The 23,006-nt window shown below is 42.0% G+C and overlaps 1 protein-coding gene across 1 annotated transcript in view; it reads left to right on the top strand.

Annotated features, from left to right (window-relative positions):
• Positions 1 to 23,006, top strand: part of LOC149863059 (maltase-glucoamylase-like) — a 151,538-nt gene that overhangs the window by 29,931 nt on the left and 98,601 nt on the right. Inside the window, exons 7-13 of the mRNA XM_090051177.1 lie at positions 4,070 to 4,241; positions 6,744 to 6,843; positions 8,284 to 8,396; positions 11,891 to 12,016; positions 17,680 to 17,811; positions 17,983 to 18,099; positions 21,997 to 22,110. Of these exons, the coding sequence (XP_089907303.1) occupies positions 4,070 to 4,241; positions 6,744 to 6,843; positions 8,284 to 8,396; positions 11,891 to 12,016; positions 17,680 to 17,811; positions 17,983 to 18,099; positions 21,997 to 22,110 (874 nt within the window). The remainder of the gene's footprint in view (positions 1 to 4,069; positions 4,242 to 6,743; positions 6,844 to 8,283; positions 8,397 to 11,890; positions 12,017 to 17,679; positions 17,812 to 17,982; positions 18,100 to 21,996; positions 22,111 to 23,006) is intronic.

Here is a 23,006-nt window from a genome sequence, read left to right as displayed (position 1 = left end):
ATACAGTCTCCCCTGGGCTGGGGCCAGAGTTGGAACTGGAGCCAACTCCACAGCAGATACCTGCCCTGATCTGTACCTGAATCTAAGACGAGGTGGATTTTTCCCCCAATGATGAATAGGAGAAAAAAACTTATCTTGATTTCAAGTAAACATGGTATAAGTCCTACTTTGATAAGGAAAATGAAGAGAGACTAACACATGAATTGCAACCTACTTAGAAAATAAATAATCTAAGCTAGCTTGTAAGTCTAGTAACTACCTTCGTCTGCTTTTAGAATACCTCAGATAATGGTTGAAATTTCCTAGGCCAAATGATTGGAATAGTTTAATGAAAAACAGCTATTGGGTTTCCAATGCATGCATGATATCCCCACTGAAATCACTAGAACGGTGGGGCAGAGGATCCAGTCATGTAAGCCCTATATTGTTACTACAGATACAGAGCTGTTAGAGTAGAGATAAAAATAAGAAAATTAAAATCGGAGGGAGTCTGGACTGTGCCCATTGTACTGACTCATTTAATATAGTTAATGCTTAATTGCTAACACCTAAGTTTGTTTGTTTAACAGTCCAAGAACCACTCTTCACACACAAAACGGTACAGTTCTAGCTACACCAGTTACAGGTAATAGCATAGATGCAATTGTACTGGTATAAAGGTGCGTATTACTGGGGAATGGAACAGAATAAGTTATACCATTGAGAGGCACCTTTATATCTGTTTAACTATGTCCATAGTAGATGACTGGTTTAACTAGTTTAGCAGAAAATTGCATCCTAAACACAAATCCAGTTGTTCTGAACATGTTGAATTTGGCACAAAGACTGTGTGCAGGCAAAACATAAGAAAAAGCAATTGTGATCAGGAACAGTAGAAGTCTGTGAAGAGAATAGCCACAAAGGGATAACTTGGAAACTCTGTGGTACTCAAACATAGCTTAATAATTTGTCAGCTCAATCTATTGTGTTTTTTTCTCTACTTGACAAAAATAAAGGGTAAATATCTCCCTGCCCTATTTGAACCCTCATCTGTGTAAAGCTGAAGGCAACTTTAGAATCCCAGGGTCAATTTCACTGACATGCTCCATTAGCTTTGGGTTGCTTCACCGATGCAAACTGGCCATAAATCTGGCTTAACTGCAGGGTTAAGCTGTGTTTATGATCGTGTTCCTACAGCTGGTTGGGGTTTGTTCCCCCCCCCCCCCCCCCGGCAGCGTTGTTTCACTGGAAACTGCTGATTCATGGAAACCAAAGCTGTTTTTGGAAAGGAGTCAGTTTCAACAAATTTGAAATGAATCATTTGATTCCAGATGTGAGTCTATCTTGTATCTGATTCAGAGTGACTTGGAATGAAAAACCATGTTCAGATTCAGCCACTTGAACCTCATTGCCCCCAAAACCTGAGTGCCATTACCATCATGTACACACACCATTTCAGAACAGGTTCATTTTATCAGTAACATTCAACAGATTTTTGGAAGAGCACATGTTTTGAAACCTAGGAAGTTGCCATTACATAAAACTGTCACCCTGAGCAGACATATTAATAATTTCTGCTATATTTTTATGAGTTGGACCACTAATCGTTTAATCAGTTTGGGCACAATATTTTTAATATTATACAACTTGCCAGCTAGAGACAGTTTGGGATACAACAGCAAAGTTTAAGAAAAATTAATAAAAAACAAGATGAAATAAACTCTGGAACCCTCAAGGGTAATATAGGAATTATGGAATCCTCCATGCTGGGGTAGAATAGGTGGATGCTAGAAGTCATTTTTTTCCTCATTTATACCTTGAGTCTTTTTTTTGTTCCTTTTGGCTGTTCTGGCAAGCATGACCTTATGGAAAGATCAGTTATTTACAACCACTAATATTGTTCCCCATTCCCAGGATAGTAAAATGTCTGTGGGGAGTGTTGGAATTCAACTGCCAACAGAAAGTTCATCAGTTGCAGTCACTCTGACTTCCCAACTTCTACTTCTTACTTGGAACTACTAAGCTGTAACCTCAGAGGTCCATGGCGTAATTCCAACATTATCTGATTCATGAGTAATGAAAGTCAAACCTGAAAAGTCCTCCTTTTTTTGCAAGCCCAGAAGTGTCAGCATCGACATCTTCCAGGAGAGTCTCATTCCATTGCTATTTCATATGCAATTACCAGAAGGAAGCATCCTCTCTTTCACCTTGTCATTTGCATTCCATCATGCTAATGATGTCAATTTTAGAATTAAGGGGAGCAATGAAGCAATATTTTCCTCCTCCTCTTCTGTTTTAGAGCTTTGCTGATGCAGCATAGCTCCCCTTGCGTGTTGGCAATTGCTTAGTTTTGTCCAAAAATTGCTAAAACACAAAAACATCCATATGGGATGTGAACAATTTAAACATTGCAGATTAGATTGTCATTTTGTAATCTGCCTTATTTTAGGAGCATGCCCCAGGGTGGGAATTATGATTTTGAGGGTCTGAGCTGTGATCACTCATGCCCTACTCGATACAAGATGGAGGTAATTGGATAGTGCAGGGCTTGGCAACCTACATTCTGCAGGGCAGATCCAGTCAAAACTGCATTTTACTGAGAGTGCACAGATTTCCAGCTGTTTGTTCCAGTGTGTGTTGTGCTAATGGTACTATTCCAGCCAGCTGCTCTGGCCATCACGGAGGCCTGCTCTCCATTCCTGGAGTGACTGGAAAAGAACAGTGGCCTGAGGCACCAGCCAGGTTACAAGCTGAAGCTCATGTTAGTAAAAAGATTGCTATCTTCATCAAAAAGAAAATTACCAGGAGGAATCATCTATAGTTCTTTTTCTTCAGTTATTCTTGATCCCTAGATGCTTGCCCCAGTCTTATATATATTACTTTCCATGACCTGCATTTCTTGGCCTGGCTGGATGCATAACCCGGGCAGAGAAATGGAAGTTCTTTGAGACTCGGGGAATTACAGTCTCTTTCCTAGTCTGTTCCTAAGGCAGTACAAAAACATGATGTCCTGTATGTACATTGAGCTAGTGGCAAAACCCCTGGTGACCAAACGCTAGTACTTTTTGTTAAATATTGCTTTTGTTCCTTAATGTTGGCATGTAACAGTTCAGCTATAAACAAAAGAGAATCCAAGGAAAAAATATAAAATGAGCAAATGATGCATGGGTGTTCATGGAGTTCTAACTAGGCTTGGCAGACTTTGACTTCTCTTGATAAACATCCTGGAGACCGACGGAAAAATATCTCTGTCAGTAATAGTCAAAATTTATAGAAACGGGACTGTAATAGGGAACACTTACACCTGCTACTGGACAATGGAGGAACAGAGGGTGGAGGGGATAAAATGGAAAACAGTGGTGGCCTAATAGTCAATCAAGCAATTAGGTGCTTGTTGCAGCCTAATGACTCATCAATTAAGCAAGTAGCTGCTCATTCACAGGTGCCTAGAATCGGGTTTGAGGGAGATAACAGGCTACCTAAACAAACCCCTACTCAAAGGCCAGAGGTGGGAAGGTGGAAGAGTATTTGGGACTCCAGCCTGGTGGCACAGCTGGGTTCTGCTTGCGGCTGGTCTGGCTATGTGCTGGGGCCTGAGGGTGGCCACTGCCTGTCCCCATGTTACCAGAGCACTGGGAGTGCTGCTGTCCTCCTCTTCTGGCCCCTTTTTCCTAGCTTTCTCCTGATGAGTGAACAGAATGATTTAAAGCAGGTATGATCGGTAGATTTATGGATATTTACTTTTTATATTTTGACATGTGATTTTTCTTAAAGCTGTAAACAGTATGCTATCGTTTACTAAATTGTCTGCCCCCACACCTATAATTTCCTGCAATGCTTAAAATTTAAATGGATAAAAATTGGGAAAAAACCCTATTTTTGCACCATCCTGATCATTTAAATCAACAGAAATCTAAATTAAATGATGAAAAAAACATAGATTTTTTTTTTAGCTATTGAAATTATTAAAAAATTAAAAACTGAATTTTGCCAAGGCTAACTATAACATACAGCATAGGGCTTTGAGACAGTCATGTTGCACAAAAGCAATGGTAAGATCTTTTAAAAATGTTTAAAATTGTTTAACCAGGTTTAATACAAGCATAGGACCCCTTGTGTATGCTGACCAGTATTTGCAGCTCTCCATAAAGCTACCCAGCAGCAACATTTATGGGGTAGGAGAACATGTGCATAAGCAATACCGACATGACGTTAACTGGAAAACGTGGCCTATCTTTACCAGGGATGCTGCACCCATTGGAGTAAGGAGTGACTTTATTATGTTGTATTAGGGGTTGGTTTGGGGAATTTAAACTGATTTTAAAACACTGGAGTTTTTGCCGTGTACAGTGGATGGGATGCTTTTTCATAAACTGTTTATTAACATTGCCTAGTGAACTTTAGCTAAAGACTTGTAAGCTGCTGACGTTACTGAAACAAGATGGGAGTAGGGGAATAAGGAAGGTCCTGGCAGAATAGTTCTTGCAAATAATTAGATGGTTATGGTTCTTTGAAATGTTGAGGATCATTGGACAGGTCAGTAAAAACATAGCTAGGAGTTTTCAGTTTCTGCTACTAAACGAAACACAAGAGCATACGGGGCTACGGGCAAGTACAGTGGAGATACATCCTCAGTGTAATGAAAATGAAAGCCAAGCAAATAGTGACAAATGGCTGTATCTGTTTTCAAGCTGATTTCATGGGCACCTATTTTCTATTAATTATCAGAAAGGATTATTGATAGTAATTTTGAATCCTTTTAGGCCTTAGTTCCAAGCATTGCTGACACTGCCACACAAAAAAAACAAATCACACTTCAATTTTCCTGACCATGTTGATTTGTTAACTGGGGGCATTTATACATGTACTCAAGGGTGGGGAGCAGGGGGGAGCACTCTGAGAGCTGCTCTAATTAAAGTGCCCAAAGCATCTCATGTATCGGTGTCCCTGCATTTAAAAATGGCGGTGGAGACGCTTTGACTAAATCTCATAGAATCAGCACCTCATGTTTTATAAAACAGACTCTGCAGCATGGATAGTCTCTCAGGGGATATAGATATTAGCAGTGAGACTTCTTCAACACTGTAATTATAGCATGTCGGAGCAGACTTGATTAATTGAATCTGCTGGAGCATGGTAATTACCTCACTCCAACAGACTCGTGTCTCGTGCATCAGTGTCCCTGTGCTTAAAAACGGTGGTGGGGACTAAAGCACCCCGCCACCATTTTTAAGTGCAGGCGTGTTGATACACGAGATGCTGAAGTGTGGTAATGACCATGCTTCTGTAAAAGTTCCGGTTACGGTACATTGCAGCAGCCTTGCTGCTCATGCATAGGTGACCTGAGAGACTGTCCATGCTGCAGAGTCTGTTTTACAAAACACGAGGTGCTGATTTAAAAAAAAAAAAAAATTGAATATTCATTTTCTGTTTCTTGTTGTTTCTGAGCTTGTATTCCCATGCATGACCTCTCCTGTTTGGGGATGTGGACAATAAAATCTTCTTGCTCTGTTTGTGAATACATATTTATGTTAACAGTACCATAACTCTTTTGAACAAGGAGAATTGTCTGCTAATTGCTTGCTACTACAGTATTACAAATAAACAGCTTAGATGTTGGTTTAGTGACATGTGTCAGTATGGCCTGCTCTACATGTTCCAGTTATTGTACAATTAACCAGCTACACCAGCAAAGCACTTACCATGCTTATTAAAAGTTCCAACTAGCTATAATGTTAGACCCCAAAAATGTGCACTATCTGTTATAGCTGGCTCCTATCCAGCTTTAATTTGTACTTGTAGCAAGGAATACTTTGTGTGACTGCAATCTGCTAGTCCTCCAGCATTCCAGAGTGCGTTGCTCCATCTCCAGTGTAAACTTCTCTGAAAAAGAATAAGGAGGAAACCCCAGGATTGTTCCCAGTCCTAGGTTCATTCCCCCTACCCATCAGCACTCAACAGGAAAAATACTGCCCCTCTCCATATGCAAACGCAGAGCACCCCTGCCATACTGAAGCATCCCAGGTAGCAGCAAGCATGGATGGAAGGAGAAAGGGAACGGAAGGGGAAAACCTTCCCCCCTCTGCCCCATTATTGCCCAGCACAAGTGCAGGGAGCTGGGAACATCCTGCCTGGCCACAGCATAGCCTGGATCTCATGGGCAGCAGCAAGCAAGGGGGAGAGACTCACCTCATTGCTTGCTGCTTCCTAGCAGACCTAGATTGCACTGAGGCCTGGCAGAGTATCCCCAGCTCCCTGTACTTGTGTGACAGCCTATTCACGTGTAGTCATGCACGTGGTGCAATGTCTTCATTGTGCAAAGAAAGTAATGTTGCGATTGGAATAATGTCTACAGCCTCCTTAAGTCATAAGTTTTTTTTCCATGTTCTTTTAATTCGTAATGCAATTGAAAATAAATAGTTCTCTTGTATACATAGACCCATAGAGAGCATAAGATATTTTTTGTGGGGGCTGGTGGAGTATCAAGTTTAATTAGCACAGAGGACATTAATTCATCATCTCTCTCTATTTACACTGTCTGCCTGTTTTAAGCAATTCTCTGTTTTCATGTGTGGCTGAATAGAAAACCTTCCCCTATATGGGAGGAAAAAAAATCACAAACACTAGAAAAAAATAGTTGTTTTTTTTTTTTATTGTTGTTAGGTACATATGTTCAGTTGTTTAAATTTGCATCTCTGACACTTTTAAAAAAAATTTCTGGATAATAATCACCTATTGTTTTGGAATTTGCTGTTTCTTTTAAGGACATGAATAACTTGTATGGAGCTCAGACATTTTTTTTGTGTTTGGAAGATAATACTGGAGCCTCTTTTGGTGTCTTTCTAATGAATAGTAATGCCATGGGTAAGAAAAACATCTCTCTAAGTAATATTGTTTAATATATTTTACAATCATTCTTCCAGAGTGTGCCACAAATGTGATTTTTTTTTTTTTTTTAGAAATCATACTAAACAGTTTCTTGGGTTTTTTAGAATAAACTTAAAAAAAAGTATCTGTCAGTAGCTGTTTATGTAAAATTTAATCAAGGTTAAATTCATGCAAAGAAACAATGACTAATACAACCAGCTCTCTAGTGGGGGGGTGTAAACCAGGCAGTATTCGATTTAGATTTGGCCTGATTCAAGGGACAGTGATTTGATTCGCTGATTCGGATCACTTTCCCAATTTGATTTGGGCGAATCTGAAGATCCGATTCTGATTTGGAAAATCAACAATTCATCCATAGACACAGCTTTTTATGTTTTTTCTACATACCTTGAAGGTACCAGGTATGGCTCGTGAGCACTGAGATGGCGAGGCAGATGGAGAATCCTACAGGAGCATGGGGGGGTCCCCTGCATGCTCAGTGGTGGACATGAAATTGGACTGAAAGTATCCACTTCCAGGTTAGCTGCCTAAGGCGCAGGGGACCCCCCACCCCCTGCACCTCCCGGCTTGGCAATTAGCTGTAGGAGGACTCTGGGTGACCCCCCAGACTTGGAAAGCACCAGTTGCCAAACAGGGGGAGGGGGGCGGGAGTCCCCTGTGCACTCTGTGGCAAACCCAGAAGCAGACTGGAAGTACTTCTGGTCCACTTCTGGGTCCACTGCTGAGCATGCAGGGAACCTCCCCACGCTCCCATGGGACACTTCTTCCACCTCATCATCTCAGTATTTACAAGTCACACCTGGTACCATGAGGTGTATAGAAAAAAACATATAAAGCGGTGTCTATGGCTGAATCATCGAATCCCTCCAAATTCAGAGAGATTAATGGGTCTCCTGATTCAATTCAGATTTGGAAATTTGGCTGCCCGATGTCCTCCAAATCAAATCAGCATCTGAAGCTTCGCACAGCCCTACTCCTCACCTCAGGTGTTATAGTCCCTGAATTCCATTTATCTCAGTACCTTGACTGTTGCACTGTAGGATTAAGGGCTAAATTGGTAAAGAACAGTTTATGTATAGATGTGTTTTCTATTAGATAAACATATACTAATTTTATCTGCTTATGAGAGCTGTCCAAGTCTTTTGAGACTACACAGGAGTACTGAAAAAACTCATGAGAGAAAGCAACCTTATTGGCTTTCTAGTGGTTGTTTTGTGGGATGGAAATGTATGCAAAACTTAACATCTGAAAGAGACTGATATCTGACAACTTCAGAACCTTGCTTGAGTTTAACTACTGATTTAGGATGTCCTTATTTTCTTCCAAATTAATTCACTTATTCTTAATCTGGATATGGCATAGATACTTTGGGGGAGTTAAGGTACAACATTTACTTTACAATTTCTTTTCTGGCAGATTTTGCTCTTCAGCCTGCCCCAGCAGTAACTTATAGAACAACTGGTGGAGTTCTAGATTTTTATGTCTTCTTAGGAGACACTCCAGAGGAGGTGGTTCAGGAGTATCTAAAGGTATGTTTGTTATGCAGTGAAATAGATTTTGGAATATTTCTTTGGCTCTTTAATACAGTTTGTTTTCACTGACCTTTCAGCTTGAGGTGTAACTAAATGTTTGTCCCTAATCGGACTCCTGTCCATACAGACGCATCTTTTGCTTCAGTAAAGTTGTATACTCTTATTACTTTGTTCATGAAAGTGGAGGTGGGTTGAAGCTTGAGTGCTGCTGTACTTAATGCAGTGAGGCTGCAGCAGCTTGACTGGATAAACTACTGATTAGCCTTAATCTGTATAGCTTTGACATTTTTTTTTGGTGTAGCCAGCTTTTACTTGAACTAAGTTAACTCAAGCCTACTGTTGTGCTGAAGATGAGAATTATACAGTAGGTAAAATTGCTTCTGATACAATTGTGGTTATGCTAGAAAAATATTAGTAGCAGTCATTTCACATTTGTTCTTTTTTTAGTCCAATAAAATGTTCTAATGGATACTTAAAAGAAGCATGCATCAATTTCAAGACAGTGTTGCCCTCTGTTTGCTTGACTGTTCCCCCTGCACAATAGGGATTCCATTAGCAATGACGAATCTTCAGTGCTCCTCTCAACCTTTTGATATGCTAATGTAATTTTGGTGAGGGAACATGCCTGCCATTATTTTTTGAAATTTCTGTTTAGTCAGAGCATCATCATTTGCAACAAAAGATGTCATGAAATATATGACATGCTTTTGTTAGGTTTAAAATGGCAAGGTGAGTTAGGTCATGGAGCGCAGATCTGATTCCTAGGATCACAGGGAAGAAGGGTTAGAAGTGATCTCATGAAATCATCTAATCTAGCCCCCTGCTCAAGTCCTTGCTAAAGTCCTTGTTAAATTTAGTCACCCCTGACTATACCATCCCAGCTAAGCATCTGCCTAGCCTGCTCTTGGGAAATTTCTGGGTTAGAGAGGCCACAGTTTTTCCAGGTAGCCTGTCCAAATGTTTGATCACCCTCATAGCCAGAAAGTTCTTTCTAATCTCCACAATAAATTTTCTCTGCTTCAGTTTAAGGCCGCTTGCTCCTAGTCCTGTACCCCTACATCTGTAGAGAAAAATCTCTCTCTCTCCTTTCACTAATTTGAACATTGTTATCAAATTCCCCCCCTAAGTCTTCTCTTCTCTAGATGAAATGTCCTTAGTTCTTTCAAAGTTTACTCATAAGTCGTGCTTCCCAGGCTCCTAAACATTTTTGTTACTGCGCTCCTTCCAATCAGTCTACGTCTTTCTTGAAGTGTGGAACCCAAAATTGGACACTATACTCCAAGTGAGGCCTCACCAGTGCCAAATGAAGCAAAAGAATCACTCCCCTTGATTTTTTCCAAGACAAATTCCTCTTAAGACCACTCAGTATGCTTTTTTGCAATAAGAACATACCTGCAGCTCATACTCGGCTTATAGCTCTCAGGTCCTTCTCTGCAGTACTGCAACCCAGCTAGTCATTGCCCCAGTCTGTATTTGTGTGGACGATTATTCAGTACCAAGTGCAGGATTTTGCACTTATCCTTGTTAGATTTCATCTGATTGACTTTTGGACCATTTCTCCAGTTTATCAAGGTCATTCTGGATCTTAACCCTACCCTTTAGAGGGTCTGCAATTCCATCCAACTTGCCAGCATCCACAAATTTGCTAGGAGTACACTCAATCCCGTCACTCACCTAATTGATGTTTAACAAGACCCAGGACAGAATCCCAGGAAACCTCACTCAAAACCTTCTCCCAACTAGATCTTGAGCCACTGATGACTACTTGCTGAGCATGATGATCCAACCAGTTACCTATCCACCTTACAGTATTTTTTTTATTAGCCTGTACTTCCTCAGTTTCTTAATAAGAATGCTGTGGGCAACAATGGCAAAAGCCTCGCTGAAGTAAATGTAAATCGCATCCACTGCTCTCCCCCAATTCATAAAGCCTTTTGCCTTATCAGAGAAGGAAATCAAGTTCATTAGTCATGAAGTGCTCTTAGTTATTTTATGCTGGTTATTCCTGATAACCTTGTTCTCTTTTAGGTGCTTCAAAATAGATTATTTGAGGACCTGCTCCATGATCTTTTCAGGTATCAAGATCAGCATAGATGGGCTGGTCTATAATTCCTTGGAACTTCTTTTCTGGCTTTCTTAAAGAGAGACTCTGTATTTGCCTTTTTCAAATTATCTAGTGAATCACCTCCGTGAGTTCTTAAAGAGGATAGCCAGTAACTGTGAAATGATTTCAGCCGATTTCTTCAGTACCCCAGGGTGTATCCCATCTTGCCCTGCTGATTTGAAAGCAACTAGCTTTTGTAAATAATCCCTCGCCTGTTCTTCCGCTACTCCAGCCTGTCTGTCTCCTTTCCTGTCTTTGCTGCATGACTCATTTAGTAGCTGACTTTATTTGGGAAGAATGAAGTAAAACAGACATTTACTACCTCAGCCTCATTTGCATCATCTATGACTAGATTGCCTTCTGTATTCTGGGGGTCTTACTTTTCTTTGATTTTCCTCTTTCTTTTGATAAACTTGTACAAACTCTTTTTATTTCCCTTATGTCCCTTGACAGTTGCATCTTCAGTTGTGCTTTGGCCTTCCTAATTTTCCCATTTCATGTCTGTGTAAGGCTCTTAAAGGCTTTCCTAGTAATATGGCCAAGTTTCTACTTTCTGTAGAATTCCTTTTTTGAGTTTGAACTGATTGAAACTATTGCCGCTTAGCCAGGCCATTTTTCTGTTGCACTTCTTATTCTACTATTTTGTTTGGACGGATTAAGGGACTTGGTTTTAATCTTATCTCACTCACTGGCCTGCTTCTGATCTTGGGCAAGTCACTTCACCATTCTGAGCCTCAGTTTTACTTCTAGTAAGTGGAGTAATTGTACTGAGTTTCTTTGTACAGGGCTTGCAATTTACTGATAAAAAGCATTATGTAAAAGCAAAGTATTATTTATCTTTCAGAAACTGAAAGAAGTGTGTAACAATTGAGTGTAGTGAATTATACTAATTTGACTTCGCTTACAGAAAGAGATTCCTTGAATCCTGACTTCTCATATACTTGTACACACTTTTAATTGCCTCCTCCGTGGAGGCATTTCTCCTGTTCCACTTTGTAGTTTGTTTTTATGATTTAAACTGTGATATTCCTCCCCGGTAAGTCAGGTTTGTTTGTCAAATAATTGTTGCTGTTTGCATTGTAATAATGCCCAAAGACACACTTCAAAATCAAGGATGAAAAGTGCTTCTATAAACATCTAATAAAAGCAAACCTTACCATAGATGTAACTTAGCTTAAAACAAGATGGAAGAATTAAGTATAAAATATAATAGATGGAAGTAAGAAGGATGATGAACATAGCAGTTATAAGGATTATGTGCCCACCTTTAGACCGTGTACCAAAGTACTTTGTAATACATTTTTGAGAAGGACAGAACTAATGAATTTTGGATTGACAAATGACACCTACAAATGCAGTACCTCCTTTTTTGTTTCTTAACTTTTAGCTAATAGGACAGCCTTCAATGCCTTCATACTGGAGCCTTGGATTCCAAATTAGTCGCTGGAATTATGGATCTCTTGATGAAGTGAAAGCAGTAGTAGACAGGAACAGAGCAATTGGGATACCATACGTAAGTAAATAATAGTGATGAGTGGCCAAGCAGACCAAGAGTGCTGCTATTTAAGTTTTGTTTTTACTGATTCTGTGCTAGTTTATTGCAAGTTATTTTTGGTTGATGAAGTTATATATACTTTTGGTATCAAAGCCCTTTTTAGGCAGTTGCCTTGCTAGGGTCACTTAACCCCCCTGTTATCTTTCCTGCTTGGTGCAGAGGACTGGACCCGATGATCTTCAGAGGTCCCTTCCAACCTTACAATATATGGATCTATGAATAAGATGTTTGACCAGCAATGTGCAATTATTTAGGCCTGTGGGCCACAAAGAGGGTTTTGGGGAGCTGTCATGGGCTGGGGCAGTGTCCCCCCTCCCCCCTACCACAACAGCTTACCACACTTCCCTATGTGGAATGGAGCTGTGGGTGGGAAGGGAGTTGGGGTGGAGAGCTGGGGTGGCACCATCATAAGATTCAGCCTCAGGCCCACCCTCCTACCCCATGGAGGGGCTCAAGTATATGCCCCAACCCCAGAGGGAAGCTGGCACCCACTTGGTGCTGCTACAGCACAGAAGCCGGGAGTTGGTGTAACCTGTGTGGCTGTGTTGGAGGTGTTGGGGGTGATTGGGAAGGGGAAGACATAGAAAGGCAGTCCTGCCTATGGTGAACGGTGGTGGCCAGTGCTGGGTACCAGGCAAAAAAGCAGGACCTGGCAGCAGATGCACTCACCTCTTTTGGGACCTTTCTGGCTGAAACTGCTTAGCGTCCATGTTTGGGCTTCACTGTGGCTCCTTCCTGCTGCTGCTGCCTACAGGCTCCAGGCAGCCACAGCCAGAAGGGTCCTAGAAGAAGCCAGTGTGCCCACTGCTGGGTCCTGCCAGGAGCTGGTGTAAGCTGTGGATGGGGAATGGCATGATGCAGCAGATGGAGCTGCCAGCTGTCTATAGCCCTGAACCTATGACTTTGCTGTCATCAACCCATATTTTGCCCACCCCTGAGTTAGACTGATAACTCTGGGGGAAGGCAGTTGTAATTCATTTGCATTAGTCATTCTTAGAAGCTTCAGCTGAGATCTGTGCCCCTTCTAACTATTCAAATGACTACTAAGAGAAAGTCTGTACCTGGAAAATATTTAGACTCTGAGTAGATGAGACGGAAAAAGGAAGCATTTTAACTCATTTCACAGATTACAAAATGAGAGGCAAAGGCCTGCGTCTTGGGGCATTGAGTTCACAGGCTGAGTCCTACAAATAAATCAACTGCCTAAAGCAGTACTTAGGCAATAGTGGAGGGATCTGATTTTTGAGTTTTCCTGTGTGACTTTAAGCAGTCATTTAGAGCTAAGTCTCTAATAAAGACTATAGGCCCCCTGACCCTATTGGAAGTTGAGTACCTGAATGTTGGTTAGAGCAAGCCTATTAGGAAACGTAGGGGAGAGGTTTATCCTGAAATCTCACTTGCCTCCATAGTTTAGGAGCCTAAGGAAGGGCTGAAGGCAAGTGCTTTTTATATACTGCGGGAAAGAGAGTCCCAAGCCAGTTAAAATAAGTGCCTCCAACCATTTTTGTTAAAAAATGGAGCAGGACTTATTCTTTTAAAGATGTAGCCTAGTGGGAAACACTAGTAAGAATATCTGCATTTTCTATAGTTGCGAGCACGTAGAGGGATTCAGTTTGTTACTATATCACATTAAGTCTTACTTGGGTCATGAAGGTGACATAGGATGGCTGTAATAGCAGATATAAGGATAGTTATGGAGGGGCTCACCTGACATCCTTGTATCTCAGCATTCCTGTGACAATAAGCAACACAATGCTGACAAAAATTGCTGCTCCATGTGTGCCTCTCTTCAAATGTGAAGCTGGAGAGCTGCCTAAGCATAACACTATGGGCAAGTTAATTAGCCTCAATCTTGTAAATGCTTATGCATGTGCTATACTCCAAGCAGTATTTGCAGTATCATGACCTAGAGAACAGGTGGAGGAGGGAATAATGGGAGAATGTAGTAATGGCTATAAACAAATAATCAAGAAGTAGTTATAAAAAGAAACATAAATCACATAACCTGCATGCTTAATTTTTTCTCACTTAAACGTAAATTAAGAGTGACTCTGTGGAATTCAATGAAACTTCACTAGTGTGAAACTGGTGAGGCATAGATTCAACTTTGTTGGCTCAAATTCATAAAAAACATAGAGAAGTAGGGCTGTAAGGGACCTCCATAGGTCAACTAGTCCAACCCGTTGCTTGAGATTCATCCCACAGAAACCATAATCTGAACTTTACCTAAGACTATCATCAACCCTGACCTAACATAGACCTAACATCCTAGGCTGCCACAGGTGAAGTAGGAGAACTATCTCAGCCAATGTCCTGCTTCTATAAAATGTTTTCAAGATTTGGGCAAAAGATCCTGGGTAGAGTGACATGTCTTCTGCTACAGAGGAAAGCAAAACAACAACAACAAAAACCCCACAGCAGTTTGGCCATGGGGTAAAATTCCTACTTGACCATGAATATGGCAATCGGTCGACCCCTTTAGCCAGAAATCTCCAGCTTTAGTCCTAGTAGAAGCATTGGCACAGCCCAATCAAAGTCCCCATCCTTGGCTGTAGTTGACATCCAATAGCTCTGAGAAGATCTAAAAACACCTTGACATGTAGCAGAAAAGGGAGAGGGAGCAGGGGCAGCCAGCAAAGAGCTGTAGCATGGAAAATGCCCATGGTAGAAAATAGGCATAACTACACCTAGATCATCCCCAACCAGTGGCTGTCCAACCTGTTCTTGAACACCTCCAGTGATGGAGAGTCAACTTTGCCAGGCAGTAGGGCTGTGCAAAGCTTTTGGTGCTGATTCTATTTGGAGATTTGGCCCAATTCAGTGGCAAAATTTCCAAAGCTGAATCAAATCAGGGGACCAATTAAAAGGTCTGAATTTAATTCAAAGCTCTCTGAATAGATTCGGAGAGCTTCTATGGTTCGGGCAATCCCCCCTCTCTGCAGCAGGGAGCTGGGCTGACGCCCTCCCGGCCCAGCTCCCGGATCTTTAAAAAAAATCACTGGATGCTGCCAGGTGTGGGAGCAATCCCTACTGCTCCCCAGTGCCCCACACTGTGTGGGGGGCTCTGCCACAACCCCCCCACCCATGGCTGTCCCTCCTGCCCCAGTTCCCAGCCCTTTAAAAAAAAAAAAAAAAAAGGAAGAAAAAATGCTGGACTTACCAGTTGTTGCAGTAGTCTCAGGGGTTCTGGGGGTTCATGGAAGAGCCCCCCATGCAGCATGGAGCTGTTGGGGGGCAGCAGGGATTGACCCCCCTGCTGAGTAGCACCTGGTGAGTCAGGTCTTTTTTGGCATTTTTTTAAGGGCTGGGAGCTAGGGTGGGTGGGGCAGCCATGGGGGGTGGGGCTGGGATAGTGGGCAGGGGTCAAGGTGCTCATGGAATAGCCCCCCCCATGTGGCATGGGACCCTGGGGGGCAGCAGGGATTGCCCACCTGGCAGCAAACGATCAGTGGGGGCTTTTTTTTTTTTCAAAGAGCCAGGAGCTGGGGCTGGGTGGGGCAGGGGATGGGGCCCATGTGACTTGGAGCCCCAGAGGATGGGGCCCATGTGACTCAGAGATTTGGATGATTTGTTAGCAGCCGAATCTCCAAGTCCAATTCAGCCCAATCGATTCAGGACAGTGATTCAAATCACCAAATGGAATCCCTGTCCCCTGAATTATCTGAATCCAAGACAAATACTAGCCGCTTCACACAGGCCTACTGGGCAGCCTGTTCCACTGCCTCACTATTCCCACAGTGAAGAAGTTTTTACTGATATCCAATCTAAACTTTGCTGCAACTTCAAGTCATTGGTCTGTGTCCTCTTCACTGCAGCAAGAGAGAAAATGTGCTTTTCCTTTTTTTATGATAGTCCTTCCAGTATTTGTAGACTGCCCTTAAGTGCCTTCTGTGCAAGTTGAAGAATATACCTAGCTCCTTCAGTCTCTCCTTGTATGACTTGCCTTCCAAGCCTTTGATCATTGCCCGTGTCTGGACCTTTTCTAACTTATCCATGTCCTTTTTTAAAACGTGGAGCCCAGATCTACACAGACTACTCTAGATAAGGCCTAACCAGTGCCAAGTAGGGAGTCACTATCATTTCTTGTGTCTTACACTAATGGTTCTATTGATGCAACCCAAAACCACGCTGGCCTTTTGTGCCACTACATCATCACATTGCAGACTCATAGTGAGTCTGTGATGTACCAAGACTGCCAAGTCCTTTTCCATGGAGCTGCCATCTAGCCAGGTGAACATTGCTGGATCCAAGACAGATGCCTTTGGGACTCCACTCGAAACCTCCTGCCATTCTGTCATGGACCTATTAATAATTAACCTTTGCTTGTGACTACTGAGCCAGTTAACACCTTGCAGTAGTTTTATCCAGCCCACATTTTCCTGATTTGTTTATGAGACAGTCATGTGGGACCTTGTCAAAAGCCTTTCTGAAGTCCAGATACACTATATCTACAGCATTCCCTTCATCTATGGAAGTAGTTACTTTGTCAAAGGACATCAGGTTAGCTTGACATGATTTGTTTTTCATAAATCCATGTTAGCTATTTGCAGTCAGCCTTTCCTCCTCCAGATGCTTGTTAGTGACCTTCTTTAAGATATGCTTAAGTAACTTCTCAGGTATTGCGATAGGTTAACTAGTTTATAGGTCTTCCTTCTTGCCTTTTTAAAGAGGGGTGCTACATTGACCCTTTCCTAGTTCTTTGTTGCCTGGCCTGTCTCCCATAACTTAAAGCCTATTACACGAGTGTGACTGAGATTAAATTGTAGCCCACATGGCTAAATGCTTCTTTTGATTTACAGCTGCACAAGGCAGCTAGGAGAGCAGAGAGAACTCTCTGTCCTGTGCAACAAGAGAAGAGGCGTTAGGGTAATATTCCAAAAGTGCCTAATAACTTAGATGCCCAAGTCCCATAGATTCGGTAATGAAATGCTAGTAGATAAGTTACCTGGACATTTCTGAAAAATCCTTACCCTAATTTAGCAAACAAGTGACTCTGTGAAAAGGAATCACAGTCAGTGCATCCCAGACTGAAGAGTACTTACTCTGTCAGCTACTGACTGAGACTAGGCAGCCACTCATGTGCTGTGGTACATCCTGAGCTCACACATATGGTAATGGCAGCTCATTTTGAGCATAGCACAGCAATGTAACATACTTCCTATCACTGAACAAAGCTGTGCTACTTTGCCCTGTTAGAATGACCCTTGCATCAGTTGTAAGGGCAGCCCTTTTTGTTCCTCCCTATTCTTTACAGATGCCACCTCTTACTGCAGATTAATCTTGTAGAGGAAAGTTTTTAAAAGGCACAGGTTGCACTTAGACATTGAACGATCATGAGTTTTCAATGGTATCTGGGTGCATAGTTGCCATTTCTGCTTTCTTTAAGTTTCCACTTCTCCATCCATAAAGCTTGTAGCTTACGTGGTCTTTGCATTCCAGTCATTGCAGTTTCTCACCATGAATGAAAATTATCCCAACAGCATTCTTTCTGTGTGTCTGCAGTGAAATAACAGAAGTAAGTTTGCTCCAGAGTAAACAGGAATCATAAGAACATGATATCAGAGCACTCCAAGCTCTAGGGTATCACTTCTAATATTAAAAAGAACTGTGTTGTCTTTCAGGATGTTCAATACACAGATATTGACTATATGGAGAACAAGAAAGACTTTACTTATGATAAAGTGAAATTTAAAGATCTCCCCAACTTTGCTATTGACCTACATAACCATGGACAAAAATACATCATCATACTGGTAATGATGAAACCATTTCTTTTCTGAAATGACTGTATTATCATCATGTAATAATTGTTTGTATACAGCTTTAAAAATTGTGTATGCACTTGATCAAACTTTGCCTTACCCCTATAATGCTGCAGAAAATGGAAGATCTTGGCATGCTTTCTATTGTGCTTATTTTGTCAGGACCCTGCCATTAGCATAAATCCGCTCATTAATGGTACCTATGATGCCTATCAAAGAGGACAGAGCAAAGCAGTCTGGGTAAATGAATCAGATGGAGTGACAAAACTCATCGGAGAGGTAACCAGCTATTTATAAAGTCAAAACTCCTCATGTTGTCAATAATCGTTGCCTTAGCAGTTAAGGTTGGGTTAATATCTTTGTTTAAAAGCTCCATTTCCCAGGTTTCTTCTTTTGTCAGAATTAGCTATTCATGGAAACTTTAGTTTACAAAGCCTTAATCATTAGTATTTGAGATATCTTACTTTCCACTGATTTATCTTTAAGAAAAAATAAAGAAAAACTGTTAAATGTTAAGGAAGGGAAACTAGGAGAAAATTGCAGGATTCAAATAATATTTTGGCAGTCAACGCCTATTGATTTTCAATGGCAAATGGATGCCGAATTCCCATTTTAAATCTTTGAAAGTCAGTCCCTAACGTTCACCAATTATGTTGCTTATTTGTGTAATTCAAAAATGAGTTAGAATGAACTTTAGGACATCTGCCATTACCCTACCTGTTTAAAATGCAAATTGTATTAATTTTGTAATACAAGCTAGTGTCAAGCAGAATAAAGAGAAAAATAAAGGCCTGCATATTGTATTCAAGCTTGAATATTTTTCTGTTTAGCTTTTTTTCATGATTTTTTCATGCCCTAAACCTTGCAATACCATGCTTTAAAGCTACATTAAGAGAAACACATATGCATGCATATAAAATACCTAGCAGAAAAAGGGAAATATGATTTTTAGGTGGTTATACAGTAATCCATGTGGGTCCAAGCCTTTTTCCTCAATGAAATTTTGTCCTTGAATACAATAAAAGACTGGAAGGGCCAGATTTACAAAGGTATTTAGGTACTGAAAGATGCAAAATTGCATACTTATCTCACATCTAAATCAAGAAGAATCAAGTGCCTAACTTGGGTAAGTACTTTTGAAACCCTGCTAGTTGCTTATTGCACTTAAATATCTTTGTAATTTTGACCTTAAATCTTTGTGTTGCATGCTATTTTAATTCCTAGTACAACACACTCTTTAAAGTCTATGATAGTCAGGGATCCTGGTTTTCTCTGATTTAAAAAAAAATCCCGAATTTTTGGATTTAAAAAAGTAACCCCAACTCCACATTTTTCCATGATTTAAAACAAAACACTATTATACTATTATAATTCTATACTATAATACTATAATACACCACACTATTATAATAATAATAATAGACTTATTATATCTGTCCAGAGCACTCTGGTTGTCTCAGCAGCCAGCCACAACTGATCAGAGTGCTGTGGACACACAGAATAAGCATGTTGTCATGTACATATCCTGGGGCATTTCAAACAGATATGCAGGCAAGTCAGAGCTCAAATGAGGCACCAGGATCCCCTGCCATGGAGCAGGCAGGCTGTGCTGAAGGGGGAGAAAAAAATAAAGTGGTAAGGGGGCCAATCCTTTTTTTTTTCCCCACAGAGCCTGCCTGTCTGTCCCATGGCCAGGGGGCAAACTGCCAGCAGGCCTTGAGCTGTGGGAGGCCCTCCATGGCAGCGGCACCCCCCACGACCACCCTGGCGGGATATCAGCAGTTGGGTGCTGCTCAGGGGTGCTGCTGCCATGGATGAAAGCACCATGGTCCCCTACAGCTCAAGGACTGTGTGACATGCTGGCAGCTTGCTCGTCAGCCATGGGAGATGCAGGTAGGCTCCAGGAGGGGGGGGAAAAAAAGATCAGGCCCCTTGCTGCTTTATTGATAATGACCCCAAGGGATGACGAGGTCGAACGGTCACAAACTCCTGCAAGACCGTTTCAGGCTGGACATAAGGAAGAATTTCTTTACTGTCCGAGCCCCCAGGGTCTGGAACAGTCTGCCAGCGGAGGTGGTTCAAGCACCTACATTGAACACCTTCAAGAGTAAATTGGATGCTTATCTTGCTGGGATCCTATGACCCCAGCTGACTTCCTGCCCTTTGAGCAGGGGGCTGGACTCGATGATCTCCCGAGGTCCCTTCCAGCCCTAATGTCTATGAAATCTATGTAATAATTTCCTTGGCAGAGCCTGCCCTTGTGACCTGCCACTATGTTGTGCATGCTTTGAGCTGTGGGGGTGCCTGGTGCTTCCCTCCACAGCAACAGTGCTCCTCAGGGCCAGCCAGGTTGAGAGGTAGCTGCGTGGATACAGGCAGTGCTGCAAGCCCCAGTGTGCGGGGGGAAACTCGGGTTTGGCGGGCTTCTGGCGCCCCATGCACCAGAGGCCACGGAATAGAGTGGGCCCCCATGGCCATGGCCCGATCAACATTTAGCATGGCGATTCAAACACAGCCCTGTTCCCTGCCTGCCTCCCTCACACATGTGCTCCACCACCTGCTGCCCCACCAGGAGGGAAGAGTGACATCCCCCTGCAGCCAGTTGCCTGGGCCCATCTCCATTGGCTGCAGGGCATATTGGCTGCAGGGGGCTATCACTCTTCCCTCCTGGCAGGGCTGAGGGTGGCAGAACACATGTGTGAGAGAGGAAGGCGGGCAGGGAGCAGGGCTGTGTTTGAAATGCCATGCTAGACCTTGGTTGGGCCATGACCCGGGTGCCCCATCCTATTCCGTGGCTTCTGCCATGAACCATCCCCACCACCTGAGACCACCCAGGAATGGGCTGGCTGCCCCAGGAAGGTGGCAAGAGGGTGGCTGGGTGTGCTGGCAGCCAGAAGGCAGCAGGGATGGTGCATGGGGCAGTGGAAGCCCACCAAGCCTGAGCTTCCCTGAGCATGCCTGGGCTTCCAGCGCCTTGTGCACAATCCTTTCCATCTTCTCTGGATAGGGCCCTTGTACGCATGTGGAATATCACTGTAATTTGTTATGTAGCAGACTAAAATACATGGGATGTGTTTTAGTTTGCTACGTAAAAAAGTCGTTTAAATCAAAATATGCCGCCAAATGTGTACACTGTTATGAAATTTAATCATAACATGCTGGTGAATGTGTACACTGTTACGCAATTAAATCATTAAAAAGGGCAATTAAATCACTAAAAAGGGCAATTTCCTCATATGTACAAGGCCCTTAGTCATATGTGTAAGGGCTCTCTTATTCTATGACTATAAACAAGTCATAAGGCCAAACGTTTGACAAAATATGTATTTATGTTCCTATGCCTGTGTTTTCACAGGAACAGCTTTATGTAGTCTTATTGAGGGTGAGAAGTTTTGATTCCATTAAAGTATTCAGTAAAAAGATCACTAAAAATCCTGTATTTACTTTTGCAATAAAAATGTAATGGCAAATATTCTGTGGGTTTCAGCTAGTATCTATATATTAATGGCATTGCATTTTAATTACAGAAAAATGTGGATTTTAAGTTAGTTTTTTACGTGAAAATTGGGGATTTTTTTTTTTAATCAGAGAAAACCAGGATCCCTGATGACGACTGTATATACAGAGCAAGGGCAAAACCATACCTGATAGTAAGGAAAATGGAAAATCTTACGCTTTCCTGTCTAAGCCGACGGGAGGAAAATATTGTTAGATGGAGCCATTCTCTCCCTATAACTCCATTTTAGGAAGCTATTCACAGTAGTGTACACAAGGCAGCTTTGAGTATTATAACATTATTAGAAGTACACTTCAGCAAAAGTGGACTTCAGAGCAAATGAGGCTGAAAACCTGCTCTTTACTGCAGTTCTGCCACCTGCTTTAATTGCATGGAAATGGAGGGGAAAAAAGAAAGACAATAAACAACTAATAGTTGAATTTAGGACGTGAAATTGTTCTGAGGATCACAAGATAATTTTCCCAAGCCATATATGCAGAGCAAAAAATATTCCTTTGCTTGTGCTAATATTGTTATAAGATTACACTTGGGGAGGGTTTAAATTACATACTGGAAAAATATTACTAACAAATGGGAACGTTCTTTATAATGTTCTTTACATTAAATTAAATCTTTTCTGATATAACTAACCAGTTACTGGCTCCTCTCTTACATTCTAGGTATGGCCAGGACTGACTGTGTTCCCAGATTTCACCAATCCAGACTGTACCACTTGGTGGGCTGAAGAATGCAAGATTTTTCATGATCAAGTACAATATGATGCAATCTGGATTGTAAGCTATCACATTTTTATGTTTTGGGGGAAAAAGGCAATGAGAAGCTTGAACAATGCATGTTTCCTTTCTCATCTCTCAATATGCCTTAGGAATGTTATTATTAAATTATTAATATCAAAATGTGGCTTACAAATATACTAATCTTTTAGTTGCAAAACTAGACATTTAACGAAATGCAGGCAATTTTGAAACGAGTGGGAGTTTTGCCATTCACTTCAGACAAACAAGTTTGATATTTGTTTTTCCTGGCTATTGTAATGCTCCAAACATTCGTCCTAAGCCTAATGCTAGTAGCAGGCATTAAACACATGTTAAAGGAAATGCTTTTATTCATATTTGCTACCTTCTTCCACAGGGAAAGTAGATAAAAAAAAATAAAGTGGTAAGGGACAATATGTAACTTGCTGGATAGTAGATCTAACAGAGACTTTAAATTCTTCTCCTTTTCTTTTCCTATAGCAAGATAGTGACAAGAGGGATGGGGCACTGCACTTCAAGAGGGATGTAGACAGCATGGAGAGGGTCCAGAGGAGGGCCACTCATATGATCAGGGGGCAGCAGGGCAGGCCCTACGAGGAGAGGCTATGGGACCTGAACCTGTTCAGCCTCCACAAGAGAAGGCTGAGGGGGGATCTTGTGGCCTGTTATAAGCTAGTCAGGGGGGATCAGCAGGCATTGGGGGAGTCACTGTTCCCCCGAGCACCGCCAGGAGTGATCAGGTCACAAGCTGGCAGAGGGTAGGTTTAGGTTAGATATCAGGAGGTGCTACTTCATGGTCATGGCGGCGAGGGTCTGGAACCAACTTCCAAGAGAAGTGGTGCAGGCTCCTACCCTGGGGGTCTTTAAGAGGGGTTTAGATGAACACCTTGCTGGGGTCGTTTGACCCCAGTACT

The sequence above is a fragment of the Crocodylus siamensis genome, chromosome 6 (assembly GCF_052110815.1).
Source record: "Crocodylus siamensis isolate JL-2025a chromosome 6, ASM5211081v1, whole genome shotgun sequence".
NCBI lineage: Eukaryota > Metazoa > Chordata > Crocodylia > Crocodylidae > Crocodylus > Crocodylus siamensis.
Note: the sequence above shows the minus strand (reverse complement) of the source record. Positions and strands in the feature narration are given on the sequence as shown.